The sequence below is a fragment of the Phoenix dactylifera genome, chromosome 14 (genome assembly GCF_009389715.1).
Source record: "Phoenix dactylifera cultivar Barhee BC4 chromosome 14, palm_55x_up_171113_PBpolish2nd_filt_p, whole genome shotgun sequence".
NCBI lineage: Eukaryota > Viridiplantae > Streptophyta > Magnoliopsida > Arecales > Arecaceae > Phoenix > Phoenix dactylifera.
Window position 1 is genome coordinate 4,903,911 of NC_052405.1, and position 11,965 is coordinate 4,915,875.

Consider the following 11,965-nt stretch of genomic DNA (forward strand, 5'->3'; position numbering starts at 1 on the left):
CCTAAGTCATTAGTACAAAAGCAAATTGAGTTCAAAATTTAAGCTACATATCACCTCGGTTTAACAAAAATATGAAGCGAGTAATGCTATGCATAATCTAATTGTGACTTGTTTGGTGCACAATACTAGGAATGAGCAAAATAGTTCCACTACCTGCAAACCCAGTGCGTTCAAGTGATGCTCATTTTGGAGCTCACGCATCCGACCACTCACAGCAAGAAGAGCTTTAGATGGAACACAACCTCTATTTACACAAGTTCCACCAACAATATCCCCCTCAATGATGGCAGTCTTCAGACCCTGCATAACAAGCATGCCTTGAGAAGAATAATTGTGGAGCACCAATTCAAGCAGTCAACTTTTACAAAAAAAAAAAAAAAAGAGAATGTAAAGACAATTTATCCAGCATGATACTTAAAACAACATGAATAATCACCCAAGACAAGTTTGATGCTTTTAAGTTACGGTGGTAACAATAGGATGCCTATTAGTTGGGCTAATTAACACATACTTAGTTGCATGAGAAGTGCAAACAGAAAGCTAGAAAACATAACCATATTAGATTGAGATATGATACTGATAGTTAAAAAGGTGTACATATGTTCTCTTTCAAACTTGAGGAAAAAATATAAGTTTGCCAAACAGACCAGTGCCAACGGTATTATAGGGTGGTGACAGATATAATGTTGACTTGGATGTGCTTCCATCTGAGGTGCTTGCTTCTTTCAATCACTCATTGAAATGATTAGATGAAGTCAATGTTTCACGTATAATATTTCTTCTGAAACAGAATATTTGCATATGGCTATCAGTATATAGCCCCTTTGTGGTCATGGCTCATGTCTGCTCTTCGAAATTTCATGCTTCCATAAACTCTCATATCCATGCCATGCAATAAAGCCCATGCCATATATATCTAAGCTTATAGTTATCACTGATGCAATGTTTCCATGGGAAGTTCTAGCCTTTACGTTCTTCAAAGTGTTTTTATTCTGAAAAGAAAATTCATTAATACAGGTCCAGAAGCATGGGTTAAAGTCAGAAGGATGTTAAACACCCTTAGCAGTTATCAAAGATCATATTAAAAAAATTAAAAGCACATTCAATTTATATTATCAATAAAATATTGAAGCTAGAATATGGAATTCAATCAAGGCAACGAAATGGATGCTTGTCCCGTATTCTAATTTTTCTTAGGCGAGAAAGGTGGGGAAAAAAAGATGTCTCTGATGAAAATTTGGCTACAAGAGGACTTAACATCACATCAGTGATGAAAATGAGTGGCTGTTTATAGAAAGAAAAAACATGTTGGCTTAAGGTGCTGGTGTTTGGAGGATCCTAATAACTGCAATTGGGTGCCCAACTAACTATTTTAGAATAAAGGGAAAGATTTAACTTCCAGGTTTGTAGCATCCTTATAAATGGCACTCCAGGCCAGTTGCTGAACTGGATATCGATAAGTTAATAATGGTTGACTTCTCCTCATAATGAAGAAGAATGACGGGAATTGCTGTCACATAAAGCTTCGGTCGTGGATAAACTATAAATATAACAAAATTGACCCTTGAAGAAACATTAGTGTATTGCCATACATGATGACCTTGAGAGAATAGCCAAGATCATCAAGGCTCTCAGTGCCAAAATATCGTATGCTCCAAATTCTATGTGGAAGTACTAAAAACAGATATTCCATAGTAAGTGCACTGCTCCATTTATGGTAAGTGTGCTAAAAATATACACTATAACCCTACTAAAAAAGTGTATAAAGATGCAGTCACAATTATAACCACATTAATTCAGCATGAATGTTCCAGCAGGCAATATCATTTCTTAAAGGTATAACAAAGATTTGTAAGAAAAAAATAATCAAATATTAGCATCAGTCAAGTGCTCTTTCACAGCAAAAAGATATCTTTCGTTTAAGAAATGCAAAAAATTGTTCATCTTTATCACACAAATCAACTCTAAAATAAGAAATCCTATCTCTCAACAGTCTTATGCTTCTAAATCCACGGAAATCATCAAGATCAGCAACACAGGGACTGCAATTCCAGTTCTAATCAAACTAAACTACTAAAACGAAATCTACAAAAGCTTGCGACTTTAACAACATAAGATCCGGGACAAAGTTAGTAATTACTTTCTCGACAGCATGAAGCGCAGCTCCATGACCACCAACACCAGCCCCAATGATGACAAGATCGTAGTCAAACCCCTTAGACAGGCTTCCAATTCCATTCCCCGACACTGCGGTCACTGTCTTCCTGGAGGGAGTCCGAGCGGGAGATCGAAAGATCCGCGTGGATCCCGCCGGGCGCAGCGAGCGGAGGCCCAGGGCCTCCCGGCGAAGGCCGCAGAAGCGGAAGGCGGAGCGGCGGAAGACGGCGGGGCCCGGATCGGATCTCGGCGCGGCCGGGGGGAGGGAGAGGGAGGCCTGCATCGAGGAAATTAGAGATTGTCGGGAGGGATTTTTTTTTTTTTTTTTTGGTGGGGGGGGGGGGGGGGGGGGGGGGGGGGGGGGGGGGAGGGTAGGAGGTGGGGATTAGGGTTTGGGGAGGAAGGGGGAGAGAGGAGAGAAATATAGAGGGGGGGATTTGGAAGGGAGCCTCGAGGACTTCGTTGGAGAGGCGGAGGATTCGAAGCGGAGGAGAGAGCGAGACTGGTCCCCTTTGGTTATTATGCTTTTTGAAGCGGGAACTTTACAATGCGGAGATTCGTAGTGATGGTATTGTTGTTGAAGGACGGCCAGGTGGTGGTGTTGGTGGCGAAGGAGCGGTGCCAAGGTGATCGTAGTTGCCGCCTCGTTAGCAAGCCCCCCACGGGGTGGGGGGAGGGGGAGAGAGGAGGCGGCTTACCTACGGTGGAGACGACGGCCGGAGGCCGTGAGTGGAGGTGGCAGGTGGGGGCCGCAGAAGGCGATCGGAGGTAGGAAGCGGTGGTGGTCGTCGGCGGTGGGCCGCGGCGTGCCCTGGATGGATGTGAGGCAAGAGGCTCGCCCCGATGATGGCAAAGGTAACCCAAAAAAAAAAAAAAAATAATTTTTTTTTTTTTTTTTTTTTTGCATGAATACCCTCCTACATATCAAATTTTGCATGAATATCCTTCTAAATTAATATTTGTATGTATACCCTCGTAAAACACTTGTTTTGCTATTCTATTTTATTATTATTATTATTATTATTATTATTATTATTGCATATGTACCTATGTCATCTAACGGCGTTAAAAAAATTAACGGTTTCAAATTAAAATGACTAAAATACTCTTAATAGGTAGACATGCAAATAGATCGCGATCCCAATAGCAGCAGAACAAAAAGACAAGGACAATAGCATAATTCTTAAATTTTATTTTATTTTTAATTAGTATAAATATAATTTTTTTAACATTATTAAAACAACTGACATTTGTACAATAACAAAGTTTGATGAGGATATATATGCAAATATCAATTTTAGAATGATACTTATGCAAAATTTGGAATGGTATCCATACAAAGTATCCAAAAAAAAAAAAAAAAAGCCATTTGGGCTATCCTATTCCACCATGTGTCATATTGTGCACAACCTTTAAATCTAAAAATAATTAATAAAATAATTTAAAAATAAAATAAAATCTCATGCTTCAGCGTTAATTGCATTTATTTTTGTCAAAAAAATCCATCGATAAAAAGAAAACAATTAAATAACTTACAATTTAGTAGGCTTGGGATGATTATATGGGCGCTTTAAAGCATATAAAGAATTAATTAAAAAAATGCAAAATTTGTAATAATAACAATAACAAATCTAGGTAGACATTATATCATATTTTAGGTTACAAAAAAATAACATATACATGTTAAACATCATAGAAAAAACATATTAAGCACAACATTACATGATAATTAAGCTTTAAAAAATTAATGAGTATTAGAAAACATCATGAGTGGGAGAGAGGAGAGGGGCAAACCTAAATAAGTGTCCAACAATGGCCCGAATATAAGAGAAAGAGGGAGAGGGTGCTTGGCAGTTATATCTTGGAGATAAAGTTCAGTTACTTGGAACTGAACTCCTAAGTCCTAATTGCCTCTACTCTTTTGAGAAATTGTAAAAAATCTATGGTTGATTTTACAAAAGTATTTCTTAAATGCTAGCTTTATTAGAAGTAGGCAGTTTAGTTCCCCTACGTGATTAATTGCCAAAATCTTACATGCAAGGTGCTTAAGTTATATCCCATATATGCAGTTCTGAATAATGTCAATGATGAATAGAAATCTTGGTTGTTTTGGTTCCTTTTATTCTATGATATTAATGACTATTTGACATTGTAAATTAACTAATGTAATTTTTTTGCGTTATCAACTTATATCTTTCCAATATTTAAAAGGATATATTTCTTCTTGTTCATTTAGATATTACATAACTTGGTAAATAACTGATAAGATATGAAAAGTCTTAAAAAATTACTTGAGCGATTAATTTCCATAGCACTGAATGCTAGTATTATGCAAGTTAGAACCTCCCTTCCAACTCAAAAGAAAATGAAAAAAAAAAGATAAAAAATAGACACCATTGAATTTTCCATACTTAAAGAAATGATGTAATGATTCCAAGGTAAAACAAAAAAAGGTCAAATAATCAATACAAATGGGACCTATTATTATCTTTAGTGAGTTTCAGTAGAAACACACCAAAACTGCTGAAACTTGTCAGCTTCAATGGAAACCGGCTGAAGACCAAATAAGGGAGTCAGTTTCAGCTAGGACTCAGCCAAAGCCAATTAATTCTGGGTGAAACTTAAAACCTCGTGTTCCAGAGCTGGAAAAGTATGTCTCAGTATAAAAGTGCATAACTCTGTAGCTATGCATCTGTCCAGCTTAAACTGGCATAGACCCATTACCTGACTGCAGCAATGCAGTATGATACTGTACTATGTAAGTCTGGGGCCAGCATTGATTTGAGACAGTTCTTCTATCCATTTGTATGACTGATGAAAGTATAGAATTAAAAAATTCTAATATCTCCATACTTGTACAATGTAATGCAGGAAGACAGTTTCGTGTGCAGGTTCTACTTTGATTTCAGTCCAACTTATGTTGGATGTGGTCTTATCTGTCCACACATTGTCAATTGCTCAGTTCTTCTTGGAGCCATCATATCATGGGGTTTTCTTTGGCCATTCATCACAAATCGTGCTGGGGATTGGTACCTGGACAACCTTGAAAGCAATGACTTCAAAGGTCTCTACGGATACTGTCACGCCCCGAGCCCGAGGCGCGGCAGACGCCGCACGCCCGCACGGCGGGCCGCGCAGGCGTGCAAGGCAACGGATTACATCAAAGCAGATACAGATGTTCAAAATTGACATAATTATTTAAATTGTTCAAAAGCAGTCTTACAAAATTTCAGAATAACATATGCCAATATAATTCAAATGTCCAAATTAAACTAACTAAAATGCCAATAACTGAAGAATCATCGGAAACTCTAACGCACTCCCCAATCCCGTGCGATCAAGCCTCTGGATCTGAAAAATGGAGAAAAACAGAATAATGAGCTACACTAGCCCAGTAAGCAACAAAATACCCCAGAGTGGGGTCAGAGCATATCAGATCAAAATACAGGATAATGTCTGGAATAAATCATAAATAACATCGTTTTGTTGTTTTCAAAACTTATTATCATTTTTTCAAAAACTCTTATACCAGAATCTCAACATAATAGGCTACGGCCACGTAACCCAGTGGCATGGGTTGCACAGAGAAACCACTATTGTTAGTCACCGGTGGGAACGGTGTCCAGAAACCACTATTCTAATCACCGGTGGCGCAGTGTCGAAACCGGTTCCTCACAGAATATAAGTCGACAGGTCCAACGTACAATCCCCATTGGCGGGGCCAGAACAGAACAGAACAGATCATAGCCATGCTGAGAATGCATATATATAAAAATAGTTTTCATAAACTGTGCAGTCATATTTCACGGATTTCAGAGCATAACATGATTTTCAAATAAAATTTAACATGCCTGACCCATTTTACAGAATACAAAACATTTATCAGAATTTAATCTATTTATCAAGTAATTTGAAAATTACACTTGAAGTATTAAGTTACTTACCTCTTTTTGCTCTAAATCCCACTTCAGGCAAACATGTCAGATACACCTGTTTAATTAATTTCTTTGTTAATTTCAGAGCTAAGCAAAACCAAAATCAATATTATTGGACACGGCCCAACAGGGCCCAGAGTTGGCCCATGATGGATATGGCCCGATAGGGCCCACATCGGACACGGCCAATGGGCCCGCATAGACTCGACCCAATAGGGCCCCCAAAGTTGGCCTCTAGATGGATTATTCATGCAATAAAATTCATTGTAGGGACTAATACTTAATTACGGGATACTGTTCTATAATAAAGCTTGAGTGAAGGGACAAATAATATATTTGAGGACCTTTACGTAATAAATCTTTCTTATAGGGATCAAACATAAATTACAGAAGGCTCTTTTGTGCAATAATATACTATCAAGGGCTTAACTGTAAAATTCCATTTATTGGCCAAACGAGTTCGGGTTTCGGGTTCCGGATTTCGGATCTGAAATGGGTTTCGGGTTCGAATCTAAACTGGGCCCAAGTTGGCCCACAAAAGGTACGGCCCAAATAGGACCAATAAGGCTGAATTGGGCCCAAGTTGGGCCCACAATGGGTACGGCCCATCTAGGCTCAACACGACTGGACTGGGCCCAAGTTGGGCCCACAGTGAACAGGGCCCAAGCTTGGCCCAGTTCGGCCCACGATGGGCCTTCTTCCCCAAATCCCCACGGACATGAGAAGACCGAGAGGAGAAAGGAAGAAGAAGGAGGAGGCTGATGGCCCGGCCAGTGGCTTGCAGGGGGTGGCGCGGCCGTCGGCAGAGTGGTCATGGCTGGCGGCAGAGTGGCGCGGCGGCTCGGCCGTGAAGAAGAAATCCGAGAATGATCTCGGTTGGGGGCCGAAAGGAAGGAAATCAAGGCTATTGGCATCGGAACAAATAGTAAAGAGAAGAAGCTTACCGGCGGTCGACGGAGGCAGTGGATCCCGGCCGCAGGTGGTTTAGTCCGACGGTCAAGCGGCGGCGCCTTCCGATGAGAAATCCCAGAGGAAGAAGCTCGGAGAAGAAGGCTTGAATCTCGGCGTTTTTGGTGATGGAAATCAAAGGAGGGGAGAGAGAGCTTGTCGGATCTCAAGGTGGTGGCCGGAGGTGAGGAAGGAGGAGGAGGAAAGGGAGAAGAGGGAGGAGAGGCTCGGTGCTGGAACAATCACAAAGGAGGAGGGATTTAAAGGAAGATCCAAACAGCTCACCGCCGCGATTCCCGCGGCGGTTGAGCGAGATCGGCGGCCGCTCAAGCGGCCGCGGGGCAGCCGCGGAACAGCCGCGGGGATGCCGCGGAACGGCCGCGGCGCCGCTGCTCCTGGTCATGCCGTGGAAGGAGGAGCAGGGGATCGCGATCGCGATCCCCTGTTCTGTTTCCTTTTGGGGGCCTAGGGCTGGAGTCGACTAGGCCTGCCGACTCCAGTCCATTGAGGCCCTATTCTCACATTCTCTCCCCCTTAAAAAAATTTCGTCCTCGAAATTTGAGAGATCTAGGTCTTTCAAATTTAAAGATGCTCAGCCCATTGAGTAATATAAATCCAAAATCTCATTCTTCTTGATCAAAATCAGTGTGATAGATAGCTTTGGATCAACTATCAAAAATTTCATAAAACTCGCAAGATTAACACTAGTTAAGTGACTGACTAAAATCTCATATTGAAATTATCATCTTGATGCATGTTCACTCGAGATCGGATCAGGATCGATTCACAACAGGATTGATTAAAATTAGTTGTGTTTGGGATAGAACTTGAAATAAAATAGATCTCATACACTTATCATGGTAGTGTGCTGATCCCTCAAAGGATAATGACCAACCTTAGAATCAAATCATTATATGGCTAGTAATGTAATTCACAAAATAAACATGTACTGATAATCATTAGATAGCAACGGTCTATCTCAAAAATGATTTGCATCAAATCACAAAAGCAAGTCTGAGAAGGCAAAGTATTGATACCATGATTCAATATGCCACAAAGCTTTTAACTTAAACTTATAAATCATAAGATGGAAGCAAATAATGCATGGTTTATTCAGATACTTAACAAATTAGACCATATTTGGTCGACAATCAACTAACCCGAGTCATGATACGCTCAATTATTATTACTATTATTTTCTTAGCATACCCAAAATAGCAAATTCTATCCAAGAGATAACATAATCATCTCATGATTGACCTGAGAATCAATAGTATACACCTTCCCTTATTAACAAAATCTTTCATTATTGAACAACATAGTCTTTCATAATAACATGTTACCAAAACACGGTCAATATTTTTGACTAGTTTAAATTGACTTAGTCCATCATACTTTCGCTGCGCAACTCGGATCAATATTCTCCAAAATTTCTTAATGATCCCAGATCATCAACATTTTTTTTTTTAATATCCAAGCAAAATTTTATCCTTGCTTTCCAAGTACACTAGGTCATGATTAACCCTTGAGATAGTTGTCGTATTTGTACCATCATATAATCAAGTAATTATATTCTAGATCCAAATTTGAACTAAGCCAATTCTAGTTTCCCTTGACAATTCCATTATTCAAGTTAATATTTATTCTAAACTTTGATAATTAAAAGATTCTAGATTAACTTACTTAGGAGCTTACTCAATCATCCCGAATCTTTTCTTTTAGGCTAAACTTATTTGGGCCTCTCATGAAATCCCACTTGCATTTCTCATATGGTGATACAAAATCCACAATCAACTCATAGCCTTGATTAATAAATATTTAACTCACACAAATCTAATAATCTGGTTCAAAGATTTATAAGAAATTCCTCTAAGATATAAGCTCTATGATTTTACATTGAGATCAATTCCTTAAATAAGTAAAATATTTTTTTATTTGCAATACTGCAGACATTTCGGAATCTTGTAAACTACTAGACTTAGAGAATCTATTCAAAACACCACAAACTCATTAACTATTTCATCCCTTTAGTAAAAGTTCCCATTTTTTTTTAATATATATATTGCAGATAAAAGAATCTACTAATAACACAATGATATCCATATTGATCAAAATCAAAAACACTATACCTTCCAACGATATATATATATATATATATATATATATATATATATATATATATATATATATATATATATATATATATTGCATGATAGATAGAAGTACCTACACTAATGACACCATGATATCCATGTCAGTCAAAATCAAAAACACTATTCTTTTCTTTGACATTGAAATTCTCCTTAATAAGAAAAAAAAACCATCAGAAACTATTTCCAAATCACAAAGTTAATATCGCTGACCAGCTTAAAATAATTTAAGCAACCAATATTCTCATAATTTACTAAATCACTTCCAATTAAAATACCAATCTGCATTGTAATTTGAAAAGATATAAAATTTCAAATTCTAGGTAAAGCCAAAGGAAAATTCTAGAATTTCATCCCAAATATGTTTTCTATCTACACAAGAGTTTCATACATGATCCACATACAGATATCAATCCTCGAAGAATATTTCAATGAATATCATAAAATATTTTCTAGTCCAAGCTTTAAACATCTTTTTATAGATGAATCTTAAATTGCTACCAAAATAATTAACTTCAACTAGAAGCAATATCCACAGTGCCTGATATCAAGTTGAACTTCCAAAATAATTACATTGCACGATAATATTCCATGATTAACATTCCTTCACTTAATTTAGTCAAAATCTAATTAATCATAACTTGAAATACAAATTGCTCTACCAAGAATACTCTCGGAATAGCTTATTCACACTTCGGTTACGACCATAATTAGGTTGCATTCTAATTTTAGCATTTCAAAATTAGGATAAAATAACTCAAATTTATCAATAACAAAAGCAAATAAATGCCTTCGTCTAATGGCCTAATGTCTACCCATCTCTCAAACTTTCCGATGAATCCTAAAGATCCTAAAACTTAAGCTCCATCTGACTATTTCAAACACAATCCCTAAGAATCTGAAACCTGAGCTCTGATACCACCAAATCTGTCACGCCCCGAGCCCGAGGCGCGGCAGACGCCGCACGCCCGCACGGCGGGCCGCGCAGGCGTGCAAGGCAACGGATTACATCAAAGCAGATACAGATGTTCAAAATTGACATAATTATTTAAATTGTTCAAAAGCAGTCTTACAAAATTTCAGAATAACATATGCCAATATAATTCAAATGTCCAAATTAAACTAACTAAAATGTCAATAACTGAAGAATCATCGGAAACTCTAACGCACTCCCCAATCCCGTGCGATCAAGCCTCTGGATCTGAAAAATGGAGAAAAACAGAATAATGAGCTACACTAGCCCAGTAAGCAACAAAATACCCCAGAGTGGGGTCAGAGCATATCAGATCAAAATACAGGATAATGTCTGGAATAAATCATAAATAACATCGTTTTGTTGTTTTCAAAACTTATTATCATTTTTTCAAAAACTCTTATACCAGAATCTCAACATAATAGGCTACGGCCACGTAACCCAGTGGCATGGGTTGCACAGAGAAACCACTATTGTTAGTCACCGGTGGAAACGGTGTCCAGAAACCACTATTCTAATCACCGGTGGCGCGGTGTCGAAACCGGTTCCTCACAGAATATAAGTCGACAGGTCCAACGTACAATCCCCATTGGCGGGGCCAGAACAGAACAGAACAGATCATAGCCATGCTGAGAATGCATATATATAAAAATAGTTTTCATAAACTGTGCAGTCATATTTCACGGATTTCAGAGCATAACATGATTTTCAAATAAAATTTAACATGCCTGACCCATTTTACAGAATACAAAATATTTATCAGAATTTAATCTATTTATCAAGTAATTTGAAAATTACACTTGAAGTATTAAGTTACTTACCTCTTTTTGCTCTAAATCCCACTTCAGGCAAACATGTCAGATACACCTGTTTAATTAATTTCTTTGTTAATTTCAGAGCTAAGCAAAACCAAAATCAATATTATTGGACACGGCCCAACAGGGCCCAGAGTTGGCCCATGATGGGTATGGCCCGATAGGGCCCACATCGGACACGGCCAATGGGCCCGCATAGACTCGACCCAATAGGGCCCCCAAAGTTGGCCTCTAGATGGATTATTCATGCAATAAAATTCATTGTAGGGACTAACACTTAATTACGGGATACTGTTCTATAATAAAGCTTGAGTGAAGGGACAAATAATATATTTGAGGACCTTTACGTAATAAATCCTTCTTATAGGGATCAAACATAAATTACAGAAGGCTCTTTTGTGCAATAATATACTATCAAGGGCTTAACTGTAAAATTCCATTTATTGGCCAAACGAGTTCGGGTTTCGGGTTCCGGATTTCGGATCTGAAATGGGTTTCGGGTTCGAATCTAAACTGGGCCCAAGTTGGCCCACAAAAGGTACGGCCCAAATAGGACCAATAAGGCTGAATTGGGCCCAAGTTGGGCCCACAATGGGTACGGCCCATCTAGGCTCAACACGACTGGACTGGGCCCAAGTTGGGCCCACAGTGAACAGGGCCCAAGCTTGGCCCAGTTCGGCCCACGATGGGCCTTCTTCCCCAAATCCCCACGGACATGAGAAGACCGAGAGGAGAAAGGAAGAAGAAGGAGGAGGCTGATGGCCCGGCCAGTGGCTTGCAGGGGGTGGCGCGGCCGTCGGCAGAGTGGTCATGGCTGGCGGCAGAGTGGCGCGGCGGCTCGGCCGTGAAGAAGAAATCCGAGAATGATCTCGGTTGGGGGCCGAAAGGAAGGAAATCAAGGCTATTGGCATCGGAACAAATAGTAAAGAGAAGAAGCTTACCGGCGGTCGACGGAGGCAGTGGATCCCGGCCGCAGGTGGTTTAGTC

At 39.2% G+C, this 11,965-nt stretch overlaps 1 protein-coding gene across 3 annotated transcripts in view; it reads right to left on the reverse strand.

Annotated features, from left to right (window-relative positions):
- Positions 1-2,494, reverse strand: part of LOC103719803 (dihydrolipoyl dehydrogenase 2, chloroplastic-like) — a 28,870-nt gene extending 26,376 nt beyond the window's left edge. For 2 of the 3 annotated variants that reach the window (XR_005514741.1, XM_039133397.1), the window contains exons 1-2: positions 2,141-2,494; positions 154-300 (exon numbers count right to left, since the gene is read on the reverse strand). Coding sequence is in view for 2 of the 3 variants with exons in the window: in XM_039133397.1 (XP_038989325.1) it covers positions 154-300; positions 2,141-2,440 (447 nt within the window). In the remaining variant the exon portion in view is untranslated. The remainder of the gene's footprint in view (positions 1-153; positions 301-2,140) is intronic. The other variant, XM_039133398.1, reaches the window with a different exon arrangement.
- Between the last annotated feature and the right edge of the window lie 9,471 nt (positions 2,495-11,965).